A 23,559-nucleotide genomic window follows, 5' to 3' on the forward strand; every position below is an offset into this window, starting at 1 on the left:
GATAAGTGCTCAACAAAATTGGGTGGACCATACTGTGTGGGCACATACCCAAGAGAAAAAAAGAGAAAGAGAGCAAGTGAGTGCACCTTGAGATCCATCCAAGCCCCACTGCCTAGCATGTCCCACACCCTTAGTCAGTGCTTCCGTGACCTTCTCATGCGTAACATGAGAATACGTTCACATGAGAACAAGCCAGAAAGAATGAGATCTGACTACCAATGTTCTTCTGCTTACAGAAAGGGGCCCAGAGCTGAGGCCCATTTTTAGAGATTTCCCAAAGGCTTCTCCCACTGCTGGCTACCCTTCCCCTCCCCCAGTCTGGGCTTCCCTGGTCCTGGGGCCAAGAACGCCCCGGCCTGGCTTCAGGACTGGGGAAGAAGGAATCCTGTGCGTGGTTTCCCCACTTCTTCAGGCTCGAGTATTGCCCCCAGTCCCCGGCCTCCCTACCTCCCAGCTCGGGTGGGCCCAGGCACTCTGACAGCTTTGCAAGGAAAGGTGTCCCTGAGACACACTTCCTGGCTTTTCTGCGCAAACAGCCTTTGCTGCAAAGTTTGTCGAAGCATTTGGGCTTCAGTTTTTGGTTCAGAGTCTGCCAATGTTTTCATTTGGAAGGAGAAGTGTTTCTGTTGATGTGGTGAAGAGATAAAATAAGACATTCTTCACCAAGTTACAAGTCAAGCGCTTGGCTTGGAGGCAGAGATTCATTTTCAGATCTGCAAGGCCTAGCACAGGGCCTGGTAGAAGAGCAGGCAGAAGCAAAGTTTGTTGCATAGCTGACTGAGTGAATACGTAAAGGGCCTAGAACCAGGCATGGTCAATGATCAGTACTCAGTCCAGGTTTTGACTGGTTTTTACAGGTTCTACCTTTAAAAGGCGTTCTCAGTCTGTGTTTCTCCATCTTCAGCAACCTTGCCCTATCCAGGCCCCCATTACCTCCAGCCCGAGCAACTAAACAGTTTCTAACTGGCTTCCCCGCTTCCATACTTGCCCCGACAGCCCATTCTGCCCACAACTGCCAAAGTCATCTTTGCAAACTGTGAATTGAACTTGTGTCATCTCCTGCTTCAAACCTTCTGATGGCTTCCCATTGCTCATGGCCGTGGCCTCCCAGGTCCTGTACGGTCGGCCCCCACCTGCCCCACAGACCTCTCCTGGGGCTGCTCTTTAGCCACACTGGCCTTTTGGTTGCTGCAAAAACCAACTCTCCTACCCCACAGCCTTGGCACTAGCGACTCCCTCTGCCTTGACTGGTTTTCCCCAGATCTTCAGTCTGGCTCCTGCTGCCAATTTAGGGCTCAGCTCAACTGTGTCATCTCCTCAAAGAGACCTCCCCTGACCCCCCCTTCTAAAGCAGCCCATCTCTATTCTTCTGCTTCGCTCATTCAACAGACATTTATTGAGTGCCTACTAAATGCCAGGCGCTGTTCTAAGTGCTGAGAAAGCAGCAGGGACTCAATAGGGATGCCCAGGTCCTTCCTACATGTCCTCATGGCTCTCAAAAAATCTGATCATCTTGTTTGGGAATCTGCTTGTCTTTTCTCACCAAGGGCCAGGAGGCCACAGCTAAGTCTCTCTTGTTCACTGTGTTCACCCACTGGGCACAGTATGTACTCCGTAAACATTTGTTAAAAGAACGGATGGATGGATGGATGGATGGCAGGCAGGTAGGTAAGGAGACTGGGTAAGTATGCAGGGCAGCTGACCCACTCTCCACCTGGCACTTGGTTCTTGCTAAGGTCTCACTGAGCTCAAATGAAGTTTTATCAAAGAAATCTCACTGTCCCCCTCTCAGGGGAAGCCCTCAGCCCTCAGCACTACCACCAGCAGGTCCTGCCCCACCCTGCATTCCCTCTGACTATGGTCATCTTGGCAAAGGCAGGCCACAGAGGGGAGTTAACTCAGCCTGCTTGGCGTAAATGGCATTAGTGTCCGTCTTCTAGAAGGAACTCTTGTCACCTCAGTATCCTCCCTTCATTGCCATTCAGGCCCTGTGCCTAGTGACACTGCACATAGTCCAGTGGAGGAGCTCAGCCAAAGAGTGCCTGCAAGTCCCATGAACCTTCACCAGACCCAACAGCCTGCCTACCCCTCTCTCTCTCTCATCTTGTTCAGCTGCCTCTCTTCCCCGCTCTGAGACTTTGGCCAAGTCCCTCTCCTTCCTGGACCTTCATTTCCCTCCCATCAACGCACAAGGTGGGGCAGGACACACAGCTTCCTGGTCGCAGCCTAGAGGCAGGACTTGAACACCTCAGTGCAAAGATCCTGTGGTCCCTACTCCCACCAGCCCAAGAGCTCCCTGAGGCCTTGCAAACACTGCAGGCAAAGCCAGCCCCAGCTTGCCTGGTCTGTGAGAGCAACCTGCGAAACTGGCAGTTCTTGCAGATGCAAGCTGCACAACTGTGAAACTGGCAGTCCTTGCAGATGCAAGCTGCACAACTGTCGAGCTGGGGCACCCTGAAACCCGACTCCCAAGTAGCAGCAAGCCCAAGGCCAAAAGTAAGTGCAGACTGCTGAAGGAGGTTTCTCCTCTCTGATTCAGCGGGGGCCCCACCCAGACCCCAGGGGCCACAGGACAAAGGTGGTCACTGCCTGGCTTGCTACCTCTCCTGACACTCCAAATCTTTATCCTCCCAGGACTATGGGAATCCCCAGAAAGCCAAGGTCACCATCAAGCCAGACTGAGGCAGAAGGGAGGAGCTGACAGCTCTGCCTCGAAGGGATCTGGGTGCAAAGGCACTTACAAGCTGTGGCAGTAGGTACCATGGCTAACCCAAACACCCCTTAGGCTCTGCCTCCCTTCCCCTCTTCAACAACAACTGTCACCTTCATCAGAGAAAGCTTTCCAGCCCCAACTAAAGGCCTAAGAGGGTCTGGCCACTGCTGGCAGCCCAACAGACCTCCAGGAGCCTGGGGGAAGGGTGTGTGTCTGGTCTGGAGATGCCACCCTCTTCGCCAGCGCCCCCAACCCACCCTCATCTGGAACAGAGGGCACTTACAGGTCTTGGAGGCCGGAGACGGCCTCGTCCTGCGGATCCCATCCCTGGCCCGACGATGCCCCCAACCAGCAGCGGCGGCATGATTTGGGCGGCTGGTCCAGACCGAAGGGTGCGGGTCGTTGGGGGGAGGGGAGGACGGTAGCCAAGCCTACTCCAAGTAACCATCGAAGACATCGAGCTCGGAGTCGGCATCGTAGAGGCCCGAGCCGGGGTCGGAGAGCACCCCGAGGTCCACGAGCGCCTGGTCCATGTCCTCGGGCAGGAAGACGAGGCCCACGTTGAGGACAATGTACTCCATGAGGAAGGCGTAGTATAGGATCAGCACATTGACGAAAAACAGGCCCACGTAGAACATAGAGGGCAGCAGAGACGGCGGCACGTAGGGGACCAGGGGGCCCAGCGCGTCCAGGTGGGCCGCGACCCGGGCGCCGGGCATGCAGGGGGCGGCGAGGGCGGCGGCCCGGCGATCCCAGCGATCTCAGCCGCTGCGGCGCCCGGGCGGCCGGCAAGGGGGCAGTTCAGCCATCCAGGGGCGCCCCGGGGGCTGGACCCAGGCGGCGCTGGGCCCCGGCGGTGCCCCGCCGGTGTGCGCCGGCCTCTGCGGACGCGCCCCGGCCCCTGAAACCTGTCCGGCGGGGTCCACTCACCCCAGATGTGCCCACACGGTCCTCTCGATCCACCCGGCGGACAGGCAGGCCCTCCCCCTGAGATGCCCGGCGGCTGCCCGGGTCCTCCGACGCGCCTCGTTCGCGCTCACAGGCCCTCGCAGCGCCGGCGGGGACCCCACCGCGGCTCAGCGTCGAGGGCCAGTCCCGGCGGCGGTCTCTTCAGCCCCGCCCGACAGTTCCTCGAGCCCCCTCCGCGCCCCCGCAGGCCCAGGGCCCATGGCTGCGGCCGCCGCGTCGCCCTCCGGGTCGCGTTCCGAGCACCGCCTCCGGAGCGGCCCCGCGCTCATTGGCCCGCCGCCCCTTGCCCGCGCTCATTGGCCCGCTCGACTCCCGCGCTCATTGGCCCGAGCCATCCGGAGGCGGTACCGCTTCGCTCCGCCCCTCAGGGGCTATGGCCTCTGAGCAGCTTCCCGGGTTCCGGGCTCCGCCCAGGTTTCAAATCAATTGGCTCTGCGAATCCCCCAGGGAGTAGCGGGGGGGGAGGGGGGGTGGGGGGAGGGGGTTGGGGGGGCTGGGAAGAGACAGAACACAGTTCAAAACTAGACGTATCCAAAAGGTTAAGACAGCTGAAGGAGACCCCCGAGCTTCCTCAGCAGACCCCCTTGGACTTGGATATGGCGTCACGACTCAGTTTACCTGTCAAAAGGAGGCAGGGTAGGGGGGCGGTGAATTTATCAGTGAAAATCTCGGACTTTCCAAAGTGGCAGTTTTCCGTGGTGGGGAAGATTAATCAGTGCCTCCTTCATCTCTCCAAATTCTGGCTGCCAGAAGGTCTGCCCATTGCGAGGATGTGCATAATAGGGTTCAGGGACACTTGAATAAAGAGATTCCCAGGCAGGTCAGTCCTGCAGCAGTGGGGTTGCTTCTTGTTTTGCTTTGTAAACGATGTTTGAAAACAGGACGTGGTTAAACATTGAAACAACCAAGAAGTACATAGAAAAGTGAGTCTCGCCTTCCTTGATTCCCCTTCTCATGAGCGCCCTTGTATATCTTTCAGGAGACTGATCTTGCCCAAAGCGCCTTCCGGAGCAGTTCAACAGACCTTTACTATTTTTTTAAAGATTCGATTTTTAAGTAATCTCTACACCCAAAGTGGGGCTTGAATTCACAACCCCAACATCAAGTGTCGCATGCTTGCTGACTGAGCCAGCCAGGCACCAGGACAGACCTTTAAATCTCAGGTCACACTGAGCTGGGTGTTTTACATACATGGCTTAATTGCAGCTAGACGTGGCTGTGTAGTGTGCTACCCCTTTGTGCAGATGAGGAAATCTAGGCCCAGAGAAAAGGGAGGGCCTGGAAAGATGCTAGGTCTGTGTGTGTTTGGAGATTAGACCTGCCCGTTTTTCTCCATTTCTGTCTCTTTGCCCCTTTACATGAATTACAGAGCAAACCGTTAAACCTCCAACTGCTGAAGGTGAAATACACCTTCATTCCGTCACTCATTCACTCTGCCAATATTTGTTGAGACCCTATGATGTGCCAAACTTTGTGCTAGGCAGTGGGGAGAACATGGGCCCTCAGCCCAACTCTGAGCACAGTTAATGGGACACAGTAGGCCTTAGATAACTGCGGTGTAGAAAGGAATGAATGAATGGTGAATAGGGCCGTCTTGCCTCCAGGTAGCTTAACTTCTACTCCAGGACAGAAATTTAGATACATTTTCTTGGCTTATGTGGGGAGTTGGATGTTTCTTTTCTTCTTCTTCTTTTTCTTCAGTGTGGTAGTTTTGGGAATTGCTTGAATTTTGGGTGAAGACTAGAGAAACCCTCTGAAAGCAGAGGAGGTTCAGTTTTGGTACATTGTTGCCTGAAGGCCTTTCAAATTCTATTTTTTAAGTTTAAGTGGAAAAAGAAAAAAAGCTATAAGGACAGTCAAGACCATTGCCGATTTGGTACAGATTAACTTACTGGGGCATAAAATGAGGGTGCCAGGGTTTGAACCACGCACGGACTAGCTGCATGACCTTGGGTAAGTCAACCCCTCTGTGATTCAGTTTCGCCATAGGTAGTATGGGGATGGATGATAGTACCCAGCTCCTAGGTTGGTGGTTAGCCTTAAATATCAGTATATGTAAAGCGCTCAGGACGGTGGCACATAGGATACGCCATGCAATAACTATTCTTATTCTTATCATACAAGCTAAAGATTGTAAACATTGCGGTTACTTTTAAGCACCCATCTTCACCGATTCCCTCCTCAGGGCTGCGCGCACAGGCTTCCCCTTCCCGCCCACCCTCGGATACTGCGGGCTCTCCCCCTCCTCTCGCTCCGCCTCTTCTCCAAGGCCGCAGGCCCGCAGTTGCCCGATGCACGCCGGGCCTTGTAGTTCGTTCGCAGAGTCCTGTCGGCGGGGGCCTCGCGAGCGAACTGCACTTCCCAGCGTTCCTCGTGGCGGCGGCCGTAAAGCGCGGCGGTCGAACGGCCGGTTCCGGCTGAATGTCAGTGCGGAGCTGTGGGCCGGGGAGGAAGGTGGTTGGCGGTCCCCCTACCACCTCCGCCGTTGTCTCCTCCGCTTGTGTTGCCGCTGCGGGCGCCCGGCCGCTCGGCCGCTCGGGCATGAGACCGTGAGGCGGGCAACGCGTCGGGGCCGCCAACATGTTTGGCCGCTCGCGGAGCTGGGTGGGCGGGGGCCATGGCAAGTCTTCCCGCAACATCCACTCCTTGGACCACCTCAAGTGAGTGTGTTGGGGGCTGAGGGGCCCAGGCCGCGGGGCTGGACGTGGGGTTGGGGGCGCATAGCCCCGGGCTGGGGGCGCTACGAGGTGTGAGAGCGAGGTGGAGGGCGGAGAGAGACCCCCGGGAGAGGCTGTACGATGGTTAAGAGCGAGGGCTCTGGAGTCAAGGCGCCTGGGTTCGAACCCTGGCACCGTCGCTCCTCGCTGTGTGACCTTGGGCAAGTGGCTTAGCTTCTCAGAATCTCAGGATCCCCATTTGTAAAGTAAGGGCATAGATTTCAGTTTACGGATGCAGACTTTGTTCTTCTCGGGGGCAGCGGTGGGCACCAAGCTTCTGAGGGTGGTACTTCTTAGGCTGGACAGCTTAGGGGCCAGAGATCTGGACCTGGGAGTCAGATCGGGGTTCGAATCTAAGTGTGTGAATTTAGGCCTCAGTTTCCTCAGTTGTAAAGTGGTTATAGTGACAGCACCTACTCCCTATGGTTGTTTTGAGGGTTGGGTAAGGGAATGCTCGTAAAACTGGAAGCATGTACAAGTGCTCAATAAAGGACAATTGTTTAAATTTTTTTTCCCCTTGGGGGAGTCTAAGGAGGGGAATATCAGAAGTAGAGCTCTGGGGGAGGACAGGTGGCCAACATGGTCCTGGGAAGCAGGAGTGCACAGAATGGCCTTGCAGTCAGACCTGCATTCAAATCCTGATTCTACCGCTTAATGGCTGTGTGACCTTGGCCAAATCACTTCCTTGAGCCTCTGGTTCCCCATCTGCAAATGGGGATGGTGTACACTGTTCAAGCATTCAATAATATCATGCATGGAAAGAGATTGATCTAGTGTCTCTTACACTGTAGGTGGCTAATAGTTGCAGCTGTGTTTATCAGCTAGGTAAGGCCTTCCCAGACCACCCTACCTAAAGTGCTTCCCCACTTCAGTTCCTTTCCTTCTGATCTTTCTCTTGCTTTCGTTCAATGCCTGTCTTCACTATCTGCCTTTACCCTGTTTTTTACTTCTTTTCTGTCTGCTCCTAAACTGGTACTTCCAGAAGAGCAGAGACTGCTTTGTTCTGCTCACAGCTGTATTTCCAGCATCTAGCGCTGTGCCTGGCACACAGTAGGAGCTCAGTGGCTACCGAAAGAGTGGGGAAAAAATGGGTGAATTGGGGACAGGTCCAGAGCATGCAGACAAACCTAGGATTTGGGGGGGGGGTGAGGCGATGGAAAATAGAGATTTTTGTGGAGGGAATGACTTCAGGGAGGAAAATCTAGTTGGGGGGCATTTGGGTTGGGAGTAGGCAATCCTTTGGTGGTAAGAAATAGGCTGGTTTCCAGAGGGAGCTCTGAAGATTACTAATGGGAAGGAAGAAGGTTAGAGGGGGGAGGCAGGGAGCAGTAGAAGGAAGACAGGGGCCCAGGGAAAGGATTGGTGGGAGGGAAATCAGCTGGGGCTTCTCATTTGGCCAGGGGTCGGGGTGCTGTGCTTCTCAGCTATGTCTTTTCTAGCACGGAACAGGCGTTTCATAAATGTTTGTGAGTCTCAAAGAGTTGGGGGGGCAGGAGGGATCAGTATGTCGTAAGGAATGGTTTTAGGGAAGTGATGAGAGGACATAGGGAGGAGAGAGGCACAGGACAGGATGGGGGTGTGTAGGGAAGTCAGGAATCTTAAATGGGACGGCAGCTGGACTGGAAAGGGAGAGGCAGAAGGATTTCAGGAATTTAGAGAGTGGGTAGATGTGGCTGAGAAGGGGAGGATGGTTATCTAAAGGACGTTGGGCCTCTGGCCAGCATCCAGGCACCTGCAGGCTTTCACCTAGCTCTGCCTGCCTCCAGCCCTTGTAAAATACTTTAATAATTATTGAATGCATTTTTTTTTTTTGGTGCCAGGTACTTATTGAGGACTTCCTGTGTGTTATTTCCTTTAGTCCTCACAAATCTGTGAGTTATAGGAACTGTTACTGTTTTCCATTTTATAGAAGTGGAAACTAAGGTTCAAAGAGGTTAAGTCACTTGCCACAAGGTGACAACAACTGAAACAGTCAAAAAGCCTGGATCTGACTTCAGTGCTCGCACCACTGCACTGTCTTTCTGAAGGAAGCTGCTTCCTAAGTCAGTTTGGGCAAACTTTCAACTTGGTTGAGTCTCTCTGCCTGATGGGGCATCTTTACCCACCAGCCAGCCAGGGAATGGTAAAGGTTCACAGATTCCTTTGAAGTATCTGGGAACTGCCCAGGTTCATTGTTGAGGTTAAAAGGCCATTGGGTGCTTTTGGAAACCTGAGCTGCCTGTCCTGGATCAGGCAGATCAGCTTAATCCATATTACAGTCTGAGGAACCTGGCAATTTGCAGACTGCTGTGGGGCTTAGAAGATCCCAAAATGACTTGGAAAAGAGTGTCATAAACAGCTAGTGCTCACTCCAGTGCTTGTGATGTTCTTCATTTGGCTCTGATAGTAAGCATCTTAGGCCTTAGGTACAGAACAGCTCATTCCCTGAGTTCACAGGCTGGTGGGGGAGACAGCCATAAAGCCAGTGACTGTACAGCAGGACAAGTGCTGGGAGCTCTGTAGTCAGGGTTCTGTAGGAACCCTTGGAAGCTTTCTGGGGGAGGCAACACCAGAGCAGAGTCTTCAAGGACAGAGCCATCATGTGGGGCCGCAGGATGTGGGAGGGGGACCCTGGGGTTTGTGGAGTATCAATGTGGTGCTGGTGGTTGTAGGAAATAAGACTGGAGGTAGAACAGGGCTTGGGCTTCATCTGACACGAAGGGTGACCAACCATCCCGGTGTGCCTGGGACTGAGGGATTTCCCAGGACATGGGACTTTCAATGCTAAAACTGGGAAAGTCTTGATCACCCTAATATACTCTTAGCTTGACCTAGGGCAATGTGGGTGGAGAGGAAAGATTAAGATAAAGAATTTAGATTTTTTTTAAAAAAAAAGGTTTTTTTGGACATGAAAAGCACCTAGGAGCCCTCCCCGTTTTAAAAATAGACTTTATTTTTTATTTAAAAAAAATAGACTTTATTTTTAAGAACAGTTTGAGATTTAAAGAAAAATCGAGAAGATAGTACAGAGAGTGGGAATTGCTTTTGAACCACATTATTCTTCTAACATTCTCAGCTTTCAAACTGGAAAGGAATCTTTCTGTTAGACAGGGTTCGACTTTGCTAAATAATGGAAAACTGTGTGCCTGTGGTCCTTGTGTACTGAATCGAGTTAGAGATTCAGTCGAAGCAGACTGAGATAGTAAGAGGTTATTGGCTACACGTCACGGGTGGTTTATTGCCCAGACTAGTAGCAAGGCCGTGACACTGACTAACAAATGCCCACCAGCAAGCAGAACCTTTACTGAGATGGAGTTGTGTGATTGCTTCTGAAAGATCACCTTTAGCAGGAACCGCAAGTCCACAGATTGGTAGAACTGTTTTGGTGTTGTGTTGTGCTGTCCCCTTAATTCTGATTACCTTTATGTGTGGGTCAAGATTCTTGGTTGTGAGTGACCGAAACCCAGCTGGAATTGCCTTATGCCCCAAACAGAACTGATTGGCTCCTGTCCCTGAGCAGTCTGTCCTAGCTAAGCCATGGCCAAGTCCAGGTGTTCAGACAAAGCTGTCAGCATCTGTCTCTCCAGTTCTTGTCTCAGCTTTCTTCTGTGTTGTTGGTGTCATTCTCAGCAGGCTCTAGGCTTATATCGTATCAGTCTAGCAATCCGTGGGAAAAAGAGCTTTTTCTCTAAATATTGTCCAGAAGTGAGTATAGTTGGACCAACCTGGGGTCTCATGCCTGACCCTGAGCCAGTCACTGTGGCCAGGGGTATGGGTTGCTATAATTGGCCCTTGCCCGGAACTGGGGCAGCATCAGCTCCTCCCAAGCTAGTGGACAGAGAGAGAAAGGGGTGGTTTCCCCTGGGAAAATCTGGGGTTCTTACCCAAAGAGAAGGGGAATGTGTATCTAGCAGGCAGATGCTCACCTGTTCCCAGTTTAGTCAACTTTTGCCTAAGATAGCACTGATTTTTTTTTTTTTTAAAGATTTTATTTTTTTGAGAGAGACAGAGACAGCGAGAGAGGGAACACAGCAGGGGGAGTGGGGGAGGGAGAAGCAGGCTTCCCGCGGAGCAGGGAGCCTGACGCAGGGCTCGATCCCAGGACCCTGGGATCATGACCTGAGCCGAAGGCAGACGCTTAACGACTGAGCCACCCAGGCGCCCCAGCACCGATTATTTTTAAGGGTATAGTATTGCCAGACTAATTTTTTTTTTTAAGGATATCATATTCACCATTCCACTTATAATGAGCCCGAGGCACCCATTATGTCAAGTCCAAGTTCTTCCATCCAGGCCTTCAGAGTGCTCTAGACTCTGTTGCCATCCTTCTAGTTTTGGAGCACAGGTGAGGGCCTTCTAATGCAGGCTAGGGAGTCAGGAGCATCCTTGGTAGGCAGACACCCATTTAAAGGGAGGTCTAAAAGATGAGAGGTGTGCCAGACTATAGGGGGGAGGGTGGACGCGGGGATGCTGTAGGCAGAGGAAACAGTGATTGAGAGGCCTGGAGGAGAGAGAGAGAAGGAGGGGCTCAAGTCATTCAGCAAGGGCTTGCATATGGGGGCAGGGGGAAGTGTAGGACCCCAGAGCAGATCGATGAGGCAGGAGAGGTCACAAAGAACTCTCCTTAAATCACATTAAGGAATTTGGACATCAGGCTGAGAACAGTGGGCAGCCCTTGAAGGTTTTTTGTTGTTTTTTTTTTTAACAGGAGTACTGTGGTCCAGCCAAAATTTGCAGGGTAGGTTGGGGGAGGGCCCAGCAGGAGGTGGGCATCCAGTTGGACCGCTGCGGCCTTCTGGGAAGTGACAGTGGCCGCCTCCCCTAATCCAGGGGTGTTTCTTGTGCTGCTTCACCTTGATGGGCCTCCTGTCTCACTCTCTGTGACACACACCTCACATGCCCGCCTGTCTGCATCTTTGCTCTCTCCACTTGAGCTCTCCTCTTCCTGCCCATCGAAATGCCCACTGTATTACTAAAATACCAATTCTTCCATAAAAATTGCCCTGGTGACTTCAGCAGCAAGAAGCTCTACCGTCATCTCTAATGTCACTTGTCCTCACTCCCACTCAATTAATACATTGTCATGTACAGTCTTCCCATCGCCACAGTTAGACCAGCTGTTAGATGCTCTGGGCTTTTCAAGCTTTGTCCCAGCCGTGAGTTAGATCCCCAGGAAGCTGGCCAGGGTTCCTCAGGCTTGTCCTTTTGCTGTCACAAATGGTCTTACTTGAGCATATGTTGTCTCTCCCGATTTGAGCATAAGCTTCACAAGGACAGAGACCTGGGTGGCTTGTTCACCTGGGAATTGTCAGATGCTGGCACAGGGCCTGGCACACAATGAGTGATCAGCGAGTATTTGTCACAGGTGAATGAAAGAGGCAAGTTCTGGCCAGGCTTTTCTTAACAATGGCCTGCTCTGGCCAGTTTGGTCCCCGTGTCCATGCTGGAGCTGTGACTTTGTGTGTAGGGCTGCAAGCCCTGCCTACACCCCTGTGTGGTTGTCAGCATCCCAAATCTCAGACCCAGTCTCACTGGCTGGCCCAGTTTGACATCTTTCTGGGGTGATTCATCGGGAGAAGCACCACTTATCACACTTGTCCCCAATCCTCTGGTCTCATTGCACCCCATGTGGAGCTTCTCCTTGTCCTATAGGCCAGAGGGCCGGGCATTGACCACGTGTTGTTCCCAAGGCACAGAGGGAATGCTCTGGGTAGTCTCTGCTCTGGTGCTGAGCAGACCGAACAGACAAAGGCTCCGTGTCCCTCTGTCCCCCAGACATTGTTATTTGGGGATGTGTGCTTTGTGGGGAGTGGACTTCTGGTCTCCTTAGGCCTCTGCCACTCCACTTATCCTTCCTCACACTTTAGCTTAAGTTTCAGGATTTTCCAGTAGGAGCATCCTAAGAGGCATATTATGATACAGGTCATAAAACTTGTATGAACTTAGTGTGTGTCTCTGAAGTGGACATAATGATTATTGACTGTAATGGTTTAACCTGTGAAATAAGTGCCTCTTGAGAGAGCAGGGTCTGTGGAGGCAGAATTTGTTTACAGTTCATCGTCCTTGGCGAGGAGTCTCTGGTGTGTTCGTTGTGCGCTGGCAACAGGCTATGGTTTTCTATCCAAACATTTCAGACTCTTCAGCTTATCGCTCAACGTAGAGCACACGCCTTTGCAGGGTCTGATATTGAGATTCTACATTTTACAGAACTTGTGCTGGAGATATAATGATGTTGGCTGTTTTCTGAAGAAATAGAGTAAGGGTCAGTTATAAGTACTGACTTTAAGATCGGATATGTATTTTCATGCCTTTTTGTTTATTGTTTAGCTGCTTGGTTTCCTTGCATGCTAGGCATTCATTTATAACTTCATGTAAATGCTTGCTAATAATAGTGTTTACTTCGTTGTTTGCATTTTCTATCCTATCATGGTTATAAGCAAGGGGTCTGGAGTCAGACTGCCTGGGTCCCCTGCATCAGGACTCTGGGCAGATCCTAGCCTCCCAGAGCCTCAGCTCCCCAGAGCATCAACCCCGCTTATTTTAAGGGTTTAATGAGTGAATACATCTGAAGCACTCAGAAGAGGGCCTCGCAAAAGAGCCTAGCTGCAGCTGTTTTGATGATGATGATAAAAATGTGCACACACAGAGTTTGAGAGAAAATGTTTTCATTGTACCAGTGATCATTGTAAGAGAAAACTCTGTCCTTCTGCCCTTGGAAACTTATCTGAGATAGGGACAGAGCCTTGCACACCAAGACAGCCATGGTAACATTGTTGATCATCTAAACAATGAGGAATCCTAATGTCCAGCAGAAGAGTAACTGCTGTGCTTGTCCTGTCAACTGTGTAGCCATTATAGATGCTTGCAAATGGTTGTCAATAACAAAAATGCTTTTATTACCCTAAGAGGGGGTGGGAAAGATGAGCAGGGAAATGGATCTGCAGCAGGAGCTCAACTACCTGAATATCCACAGCAAAGGACAAGACCCAAGGAAACAGATCACATTCCAGCAGTGCTCATCTCTGGGCAGTGGCGTAATTGACAGGTCTCTTTTGTTGTTGAAGCATTCAACCTTCCTAAAATGAGTGTTACGCTCAAAATCAGAAAGTTATTAAGCTATATTGATATCTCTAGATAGTTGAATTACTTGATCTTCCAAAGCTCAGGAATTAGGTGCAGCGTTAAAATATTAAACCTTAATCCATTCAGCTATCCCCCCCCTGCCCCCGTACATTTAAGCAAACATATGTTGAGGGCCTCTCCCTTCCTTCCTTCCTTCCTTCCTTCCTTCCTTCCTTCCTTCCTTCCTTCCTTCCTTCCTTCCTTCCTTCCTTCCTCCCTCCCTCCCTCCCTCCCTCCCTCCCTCCCTCCCTTCCTTCCTTCCTTCCCTTTCCCATTACCTAAAACAGTGTGCTAGGGTATAGTGGGGCGTGAAAAGATGAGCAAGGTACAGGTACAATCATCATAGAAATTTGGAGGTTGAGATGTAGTGGGTGTTTGCATCTACCAACAGCAGACATTTAGAAAATGAGTATTTCAGGCGCTACCATTTTACAACAGCATCAAAAAACATCGGTTACCTACAAATAAATCTAGCAAAAGATGTGCCAGACCCTGTCCAGCCAACAATGAGAGAAATGTAAATGTCATGATGTTACCTTATTGTAAAGATGTCAGTTCCCTCTATATTTAGCTAGAGATTTAGGGCAATCTTTTTTTTTAAGATTTTTATTTATTTATTTATTTATTTATTTGACAGACGCTTAACGACTGAGCCATCCAGGCGCCCCAAGATTTAGGGCAATCTTAAAGGAAATCTTAGCAAGTAGTTTTGTGGAAGTTGAGAAGGGGATTTTAAAATTTATATGGAAAAGTAAAGGGCCAAGAATAGCCAATACAATAATGAAAAAACAAAGGGAAAGAAGTTGGAGGACTTCCATTATCACATAGCAGGATTTATCGTAAAGCTGCAAAAATCAGGCACCGTGGTATCAGCACAAAGGTAAACGAATAGATCCGTGGAACTAGAGCATTCAGAAAGAGTTCCCACAAGTGCAGTCATCTGATAAATGACAGGGGTGACATTAGAGTGCATTGGAGAGAGAACTGAGGACCTTTTCAGTAAGTGACGCTGAGTCAACTAGATTTCCATATGGAAAAAATTAATTTTAGCCAATATCTTACACCATACACAGAAAAATCAGTTCCAGATGTATGCTAAGCCAAACTGCAAGGTAAAACAGAAACTTCACAGTAACAGGTGCTTGCTACCCTGCTGTGTCCTGCTCCCGTACCATCTCCCGTGATGGAGAACTGCCCATCCTCTGACTCATTGCACGACCCCGGGCCCCCAGCTCCTGGGATCTGTAAGGAATAAATCTTGTGACTCTACCTCCTTTGCATGGATGTGATGAAACTACACCTTCAATCAAAACGACCCCGTGGGTTTCACTTCCCCAAGGTGGGAGCGCCCGTACTCAGGGAAGCTACTTGCTGCCCCCATGTGGGTGCCTGGTGCCTGTTCATTCAACTGCGTATCCTTAACAGCACACCAGCTCCGCTTCTCAACACAGAAGGCTTCACCAAGAGATGCCAAGAGTTAGAAGTCAGGGCTGGTCCTAAAGATTTTAAACCGTCCTATCCCTCTTGGGCATCTTCGGAGCCATAAAAGCCACTGCCTCTCCCATTGGGCCAGGAGTGTGTTAGTGGGATGCTGTGGATGATCTCCGCAGAGGGAAACGCCAGAGTGGGGAGGATCTGCCCTTCCCCCCGACGCTGCCCACGAAGCCTGTCCCAGCAGGGTAGGGGGCATACTGTGGGCCACATGCCGAGTGTCACTGGTGGCCATGGGGTGAGTGATGCAGCAACGCCGAAACCTTAGTGGGAGCTGGTTCAGAATGCACACTTGAGTCAGCTTCGGTGGGTGCGTCTGGGGTGGGGAGCTAGAATCTGCAGCCGAAGGGGGATTCTGATGTAGGGGGCCCTTGAAGCACAATTTGGAAAACTCCACTCAGCTTCTTGGGGGAAAATGCATAGGAGGGGAGGTGGAGGCAGAGATTCACGAGTGGGTCCTCCTGCATTTCATCCGGGGTGCTTCAGTGCTGTGGAGTCCCCTTCGCACAGGGGGAAACTGGCCTCCACGCCCACGTGCAGCCTTGCTGGTAGATTTGGGGCGCAGGTGGTGGAGATTTCTGTATTTGGAGAGCTGTTCTAGTTACTGTGTGTTAGAAGTTGCATGCAATCTTTGATTCAGTGATTAAGTGACTCACTGTACGGTCTTTAAAATATAACAGCAACAATATTAAATAAAACCCAGCCCCCTAAAGCAGATTAGGCCTTACTGTTCCATCTGCAAGGTTCTACCTCTTTATAACCTACCCATTTGGGGGGATTTTCGATGGTAGGATCCCATCCCTCTGTCTTGCTCTCACCAGCCCCACCTCCAAACTGAAGGTAGCCATAAAAGAAGTCATAGGTGACTCTTCTTGAGTCAGTTCCTCTTGGTGTCCCCCTTTTCTTCCCAAACCATGACAGCTTAAGTCAGTCTGGGCCCTGGACATGCTGTCTTTTTATTTTATTTATTTTTAATTTTTTTTCAAGTTTTTAAATTCCACTTAGTCGACAGTGTAATTAGTTTCAGGTGTAGAATTTAGTGATCGTGCTCATCACAAGTGCACTCCTTAATCCCCGTCACCTATTTCACCCATCCCCCCTTCTGGTAACCATCAGTGTGTTCTCTATAGTTAAGAGTGTTTCTTGGTTTGCCTCTCTTTTTTCCCCCATGTTTGTTTTGTTTCTTAAATTCCACATAGGAGTGAGATCATAATGGTATTTGTCTTTCTCTGACTGACTTATTTCGCTTTGTGTTACATTCTCTAGCTCCATCCACATCAGATACAAAAATACTAACTCGAAGGGAGGGGGGCTTCTGGCTGGCGCAGTGGTAGTGAGATTCTTGATCTCAGGGTTGTGTGTTTGAACCCCACGTTGGGTGTAGAAATTACTTAGAAATAAAATCTTAAAAAAAAATTGAGGGACAACCCTGAGGGAGAGGAGGGAGCGCCTTTGGGAGCCAGGAGGCAGGGGTGTCAGCGTCTTCAAGTCTTCTTGGAAGGGATACATGCACCCCGATGTTTATAGCAGCATTATCAACAATGGGCAAATTATGGAAAAGAGCTCAGCTGCCCGTCGCTAGATGAAAGGGTAAAGAAGATGTGGTGTATATATATACAATGGAACATGACTCAGCCATAGAAAAGAGTGAAGTCTTGCCCTTTGCAACAATGCTCTTAAAGCTGTGCAGGTGGCACTCCCAGGGCATCTGGCCAGGCGCTAGTCCCCACATCGCCCAGGACTGGCCTCAGTGATTCTTCTGGTTGCCCTGACCACTGGTAGAGGCCTGAGGATGGGACTGGGTCTACCTGCCTCTACCCCAGCGGCAGGCACAGGTCTGGGGCAGCAGAGGCCTTCCAGGAACACTTGGGTGGGTGAAGCTCAGGGCCATAGCCTCCCAGACACCCCCCTACAGCGGGTACCCAGCAAATGAGGTCAGTGCCTTGAACTACAAGCCACCCACTTCATTTGAGCTGTGAGTTCTGATGGGCATTCCATTTTTTTTTATGATTTATTTACTTGAGAGAGAGAGAGGGTGCATGCACGGGGTGGGGGGCAGAGGGAGAGGGAAAGAGAGTCTTAAGCAGACCCCACGCTGAGCGCAGAGTCGGGCACAGGGCTCAATCTCAGAATCCTGAGATCATGACCTGAGCTGAAACCAAGAGTTAGATGCTTAACCGACTGCATCACCCAGGTACCCATTTTTTTTGTTGTTTTTAAAGATTTTATGTAAGAGAGAGAGAGTGAGGGGCACCTGGGTGGCTCAGTCATTAAGCGTCTGCCTTCAGCTCAGGTCATGATCCCAGGGTCCTGGGATCGAGCCCCACATCGGGCTCCCTACTCTGCAGGAAGCCTACTTCTCACTCTCCCACTCCCCCTGCTTGTGTTCCCTCTCTCGCTGTCTCTCTCTCTCTGTCAAATAAAATCTTTAAAAAAAAAAAAAAAGAGAGTGAGACAGAGAGCGAGCATGCAAGTGGGGGAGGAGCAGAGGGAGAGGGCCATTTTCTGTCTTTGAGCAGGGAGCCCCAACTCAGGGTTCGATCCCACAACCCTGAGATCATGACCTGAGCTGAAATCAAGAGTTGGACGCTTAACCAACTGAGCCACCCAGGCGCCCCCCAAGGGTAGTCTTGATTGTACATGATATTTGCCCCAGGGACTGGCTTTGGGATCTCCCCTCCCTAATCTGGGGCTCTTCTTCTAAAGCTCTGCATCAGCCTGGCTGAGGGTTTTTATGCTAGATGCTCGGCCTGGGCCATGTGCTTCCATTTGCTTCAGCAGCATCAGGATCACCCCGGGGGTTGAAAAGGCCCGTGAGTCCCGCTGCTTCTGAGTCTCCAGCTGGGCTCCAGTAGCCCCACTTTATCCGGCTTTCCAGGTGATTCTTGTGCACACGGGAGTTTGAGGACGGCCGTTTTCAAGAGCTCGATGATTCTCTTGTGTCTGTTTGGGTTGGCATGTTTCCGGTTAACACTTTACAGCATTGCCTGCCATTTTTCTTGGGTGGTGAGTTGCTTCTCCGAATGGGAGTTGAGCTAACCACATCTGAAAAAGCACAGCCAGATTATCCCCAGAATGTCACTAGTGGTCACTGAACCTGGCATATATTTCAGTTGGTAACCTGTCATTTTCTTTCCTTTCTGTCAGGTATCTGTACCACGTCTTGACCAAAAACACCACAGTCACAGAACAGAACCGGAACCTGCTAGTGGAGACCATCCGTTCCATCACTGAGATCCTGATTTGGGGAGATCAGAATGACAGCTCTGTATTTGAGTAAGGGTTTCCCAATGTTTTTTGTTTTTGGACTCTCCTTCCTTTGAATATTATTCTGAATGTATGCCATGAGTCATTCCTGATGACGTCAGGATTTGACACCCATTTGGGTCTTGTGCAGATCTCAATCTGTATCTCTATCTATATAAAATGTCCTTGAAACACTGGAGAAACGTAAGCTGACAGTGGGAACGTCAGGGAAATGAGTGTCTCTTGAAAAATCTGGAAACATGATAGACAATTTTCCAAATAGTGTCTGACAATCTCCCCGAAGGAAGGAGAAAATGTCCTGGGAAGTTAGCTTCTAAGTGAACTGAAGGGACCTTGCCCTGGGGAGACACGAAGAGCTCATCTTTGTTGTGTTTACTGCTGGGTAGGCGCAGTGCTGAGCTCTCGATGAGATAATCTAAGTCTCCCAGCTGCCCCGGGGTGGAGGCCCTCCTGTCATGAGCATTGCCATTTATGCTCAGGGTCGCACAGCTGGTAAGCGGCGAAGGGGCTTCTCCTCATTCATGGACAGCCTCAGTTTCCTCATTTTTTTAAGGGGGGAGGGGCAGAGAGAGTCTTAAGCAGGCTCCACAGCCAGCACGGAGCCCCAGTGCAGGGCTCCATCTCATGACCTTGAGATCATGACCTGAGCGGGAATCAAGAGTCGGATGCCCAGCCGAGTGACCTGCCCAGGAGCCCCTCCTCATCTTTAGAGAGAAAGTTCCTGCCCAGCACCTGGTACAGAGTAGGCACTCAAGAACTGTTAGCACATGATCATTTGTAAAGACGTCCCTCCTGGACGGTTAGAAAGCAAAGACTGGAAGCTGTGGGCAGCTTCCCCAGTAGGCCTGTCTCCGAGTCTGAATGCAGAGGGATCTGGCTTATGACAGCCACCAAACACAGATTTTATTTTTATATGAAATATTCTCAACTCTAAGTATGGAGGCCACTTAAAAAACACATTTAAAACAAATAAAGGTGTTCCGTTTCCAGCCTGGCTTCTTCTTAGATATTCTGATTTTCCAGATAGCTCTCTGTTTTTATCAGTAGGGTTACCTAAGATAAAGCTATTTGTGGAAAATGCAAACCTGTGACACTGGCCTTTTCCCCAAAGGAAAATGTGAGTAAAGGGGAGGTGTTGTCTGCAAACGGGGCTGGCATCCTTTGAGGATGCACAGGGAATCGATCGGTTAGTTGGTGTCCGTTTTGAAAATGTGAATGACCTTTGGGTTAAAGGTTAGAAACCGTGTCCCCCTTGACTAGAGTAGACTTTCTGAGCCCATCTGTTGTCTCAGAAAAACTGCTGAGCCCTTAGAGGCCCAGCGATTCCTAAATGACTCCCCAGGAGAATTTATTTTTAATCTTTCAGAATAATTTTAGATTTATAGAAAAGTCGCAAGATTGGTACAGAAAGTTCCCAAACACCCCTCACCCTATCTCCCGCACTGTTAATATCTTATCTGACTAGGGTGCATTTGTGGAAACAGAAGCTAACCCTAGTACGTTAGTGTTAAGTAAACTCCAGACTTGATTTGGATTTTGCCAGTTTTTCCATGAAGATCCCCTTGCTGCTCTAGGAACACAGCCCAGGCTCCCACAGTGCATTTAGTTGTCATGTCGACCCAGCCTCCTCTGAGCTGTGACAAATTTTCAGTCTTGTTTTCCTGACCTTGATGGCTTTGAGAGGTACTGGCCAAGGGTCCTGTAGAATGCCCTCTACCCCTGTCTGGGTTTCTGTGATGTCTTTCTCATGATTAGCCTGGGGGTTATGGGGAAGAAGACCACGGTGCGCTTCTCATCCCACAATATCAGCAGTCACGATATCCACCTGCTCTCTGGTGAGGTTAATCTGATCGCTTGCTTAAGGTGGTGTCGGCTGTTCTTCTCCCCTTTTCCTACACTGTTCTTTGAAAGAGAGTTGCTCCATTTAGCCCACGTGGGGACGTGGGAATTTAGCTCCACCTTCTGGAAGTGGGGGGTGAGTTTCTACATACATTATTTGAAATTCTTCTGCACGGAAGACTTGTCTCTTCTTCCCGTTTATTTATTCAGTGATTTATTTATATCAAGATGGGCTCGTGGATGTTTATTATATACTTTGGATTAAAGTATACTGTGTCCAGTACTGTTACTAAATGCTGTGTTATTAATACTAATTAAAACGCAATACTGCATTATTGGATTAAAGTAGACTTTGGATCCAATACCATGTTATTTTTTGTGTTGCTCCAGGTCCAGCTTTGGGAACTGAGGGCTCTTTCAGGTTTGGGTCCCGTGTCCCTTGACACACCCCGTCCTTCTGGTTTTTTTGAGCACTTCCTTACTTCCCTGTACTCTAAGATGCTGCAGGCTCATCTTGTATTTTCCCTGCCCCAGATCTAGAATTAGCCATTTTTCTAAGGAACTCCTCCCTCCCCTAAGGAGTTTTAAAAATCCAGGCTCCTGGATTTCATGCTAGACCTGCAGAATCTGTCCCTGGGCCAGGTCTAGGTGCAGACATTTTAACAAGTTCCCAAGTTGGTCATGGTGCTGCTGTGAGCTTGTTGGGGGATGCTTGGGAGTCACTGATGACTTCAACCTGAAGCAAAGGAAGACAAAATAGGCCAAATGATAGAGATATTCTGGGGATCAACGTGCATGGCATTTGTAGGCAGACAGGCTCCCAGAATCAGAATTGGAAAAGGTTTGATTTTGTTTTTCTGGTTTGCTTATTCGTTTACCTCTTAATGAATTCAAACAGAAGTTATGCAGCACTGAGCAAGAGCCAGGCCCATGATTCTGCCACCATGGAGCTGACAGCCAAGGGGAGAGAGACCCCCAGAACCAAGTGACAGACACTCGTGACTGCGGGGACCTGTCTGAGTCACCCAGAGGAGCGGTTACTACCTGGTCTTAGCTTGCATACAGAGAACACATAACTAGAAACACCATTTTCTGCCCTTCAAGAAAGGCATCAGGGGGTCCTGTCTCCATTGTAAGACTAAAAGAGCCAGCGTGTACCCCCAAAAGTCCACGTTCCCAGGCTGCATGTAGACAGATGTCCTGTCTAGAACAAGAAAGGCAGAAGCTGACCTGGGGGCTGGGTAGCCCCCCTCCCCCATCAGCCCCTTCAATCCCTTCCAGTTCTTTCCCCCCAGATTTGGAAACTTTTACTAGCATTATCTTGCCCCTTTGTAGGGAATTCCAGGTGGTGCTGTTTAACACGCAAAGATAGCAAAGCAAAGGAAAGAGGCCTAGTAAGGAAAACTAAGGATAGAGAGTATTAGATGGGAAAAGCTGCCTGGTGGGTTTCTCAGCACAGGTAGATTACTGTGTAATCACAGTGCGTTAAGATCTTCCCCATTCTGCTTCCCAGGATCAGCACTGTGCTCACATTCTGGGGAGAGAGCGCAAGAAGCCACATTTTGCTGTGGTGGAGGACGGCGTCCGCGGGGAAGCTGGGGCCTTGCAGGCGGGGTGATCCAGCTGTTCTGCAGATGCCTTTGGGGGTCGGGGGCTGTCCACACCCGTGTGCTGTGCACATAGCCACCGGATGATTTGTATTTCCACGTGTAGAAGCAAACCACTGATGCTTTTCCATTCTCTCCCCAGCTTCTTCCTGGAGAAGAACATGTTTGTTTTCTTCTTGAACATCCTGCGACAGAAGTCAGGCCGCTATGTGTGCGTTCAGCTGCTGCAGACCTTGAACATCCTCTTTGAGAATATCAGTCACGAGACCTCACTTTGTAAGGACAATCCTTGACACTTGCCTCCTCACCACTGAGCTTTGGTAGCACGTAGCTTGGCATGGTTTTCGTGTTGCTTTTGCATGTCTGTGCTTAACATTGTGTCTTTGTGTGCTTGGGCTGCTGTAACAGAAGGCCCTGGATTGGGGGTTGAGAACACAGAGATCTGTTTTCTCATAGTTCTGGAGGTTTGAAGTCCATGAACAAGGCGCCATCAGGGGTAGTTTCTGGTGAGGCCTTTCGTCCTGGTTTGTAGATGACCGTCTTCTTGTTGCTTCTGGTGTGGCCTTAGTTTTTGTGTGTGTGCATGTGTGCACGTGGAGAGAGAGTTCTGGTGTCTTCTTCTTAGAAGGACACCAGTTTTTTTTTATTGGGGCCCACCCTAGGACCTTGTTTAACCTTAATTACCTCCTTAAAGCATCTGTGTATATTGTAGTCACAGTGGGGGTTAGGGCTTCCTGGTGTGAGTGGTGGTATCATGCAGTTCGGTCCATAACACCAAGTTTATCCCTGCGTGGTGTGGTACCGTGAAGGGCTGAGAGGGCTCCCCTCTGCTCAGTGATTCTGGGCTGTTCCCATTTTTTTCTTTATAACTTGTTGGGGTCGCTGAATCATCAGCCAACGAAATAAAGGCTAGAAGCAGCAAGGTGAGGAAGAATGGCCCAGGAGTGTGCAAGGTGTGGGCTCTGGCAGCTGACTTGCCTGCCTAGGGTGCAAGGGTGCGGCTCGGAGCTGCTTCTCTACCCTCACTAAGCCCGAGCTCTACATCTGAAACAACCACCCTGTGAGGGCCGTGCCCTCACTTAGTGCCCAGGGATTTGCAGTCGGCAGCCCGTGGTGACAGCTCTAGCAAGGCCAGAATCCAGAAGGGGCTTCGGCCTAGCCGAGTTAGTTCAGGGGTCCACAGCTGGGGGTGATTGTGCCCCTGGAGGGCATTTGTCAGTGCCTGCGGACATTCTCGGTTGTGGTCGTGGGTGGGGGGTGGGTTGTTGTTGGCATCTGGTGGGTAGATCCCAGGGGTGCTAAACATCAAACAGCACAGTAAAGGATTATCTAGCCCAAATTGTCAGCAGATCCGAGGGCAAGAAACCGGGTTTAGCTTCTCTTCCTGCGTGCTTGACCTCTAGCTTTATTACTCTAAGACAACTACAGCAGGCCCTGCCTGCCAGAAGCAGGGAAGAGAAGACAAGTGGCTGAATGTCTGTGTCAAAGGCAGGCTCTAGGTCCCCAAGACGGGTTTAGAAAAAGTTTCTGGTGGGTGGAAGGAGGTAGAGGTGGTGGCATTCCCCCTCAAGAGGAGGCAGGGAGAGGCCCAGGCCTGGCTGTGCATGGTGGCTCTGGGAAGCAGCCACTAGATGGTGCTGCCGTCCCAAGAGTCTCTGCTCACACTTCCCAACGAATATGAGTTGACACATATGAGTTGACTCACTCTCCCTAAGTGGTTTCCCGTGTTAACAGCTTTTGTTACCCTGGATATGAATTGTGTGCGGTTTCTGAAAACTCCGAGCGGGGAAGACCCGGCTCGGGGGTGCAGGCTCTGGACTGTGACCCACCAGGTCCCGGGCCCGGCTCTGCCACG

At 50.4% G+C, this 23,559-nt stretch overlaps 2 protein-coding genes across 19 annotated transcripts in view; one reads left to right on the forward strand and one right to left on the reverse strand.

The window, feature by feature from the left end:
- DEXI (Dexi homolog) overlaps positions 1-3,936 on the reverse strand; it is a 34,877-nt gene extending 30,941 nt beyond the window's left edge. For 3 of the 4 annotated variants that reach the window (XR_010411843.1, XR_010411844.1, XR_010411845.1), the window contains exon 1: positions 2,997-3,149. Coding sequence is in view for 1 of the 4 variants with exons in the window: in XM_045874974.3 (XP_045730930.1) it covers positions 3,145-3,432 (288 nt within the window). In the remaining 3 variants the exon portion in view is untranslated. Of the gene's footprint in view, positions 1-2,996 lie in introns of all 4 variants that reach the window. The other variant, XM_045874974.3, reaches the window with a different exon arrangement.
- A 2,130-nt stretch (positions 3,937-6,066) lies between these two features.
- Positions 6,067-23,559, forward strand: part of CLEC16A (C-type lectin domain containing 16A) — a 203,776-nt gene continuing 186,283 nt past the window's right edge. For 10 of the 15 annotated variants that reach the window (XM_064592546.1, XM_064592548.1, XM_064592549.1 and 7 more), the window contains exons 1-3: positions 6,068-6,342; positions 18,139-18,267; positions 21,847-21,980. In XM_064592546.1, the coding sequence (XP_064448616.1) occupies positions 6,263-6,342; positions 18,139-18,267; positions 21,847-21,980 (343 nt within the window). In that variant the 5' untranslated portion in view covers positions 6,068-6,262. Of the gene's footprint in view, positions 6,343-18,138; positions 18,268-21,846; positions 21,981-23,559 lie in introns of all 15 variants that reach the window. The other 5 variants (XM_064592545.1, XM_054507507.2, XM_064592547.1 and 2 more) reach the window with 2 other exon arrangements.

The sequence above is a fragment of the Mirounga angustirostris genome, unplaced genomic scaffold, assembly GCF_029215605.1.
Source record: "Mirounga angustirostris isolate CCGP_5_RB_7025 unplaced genomic scaffold, mMirAng1.0.hap1 SCAF_5, whole genome shotgun sequence".
Taxonomy (NCBI): Eukaryota; Metazoa; Chordata; class Mammalia; order Carnivora; family Phocidae; genus Mirounga; species Mirounga angustirostris.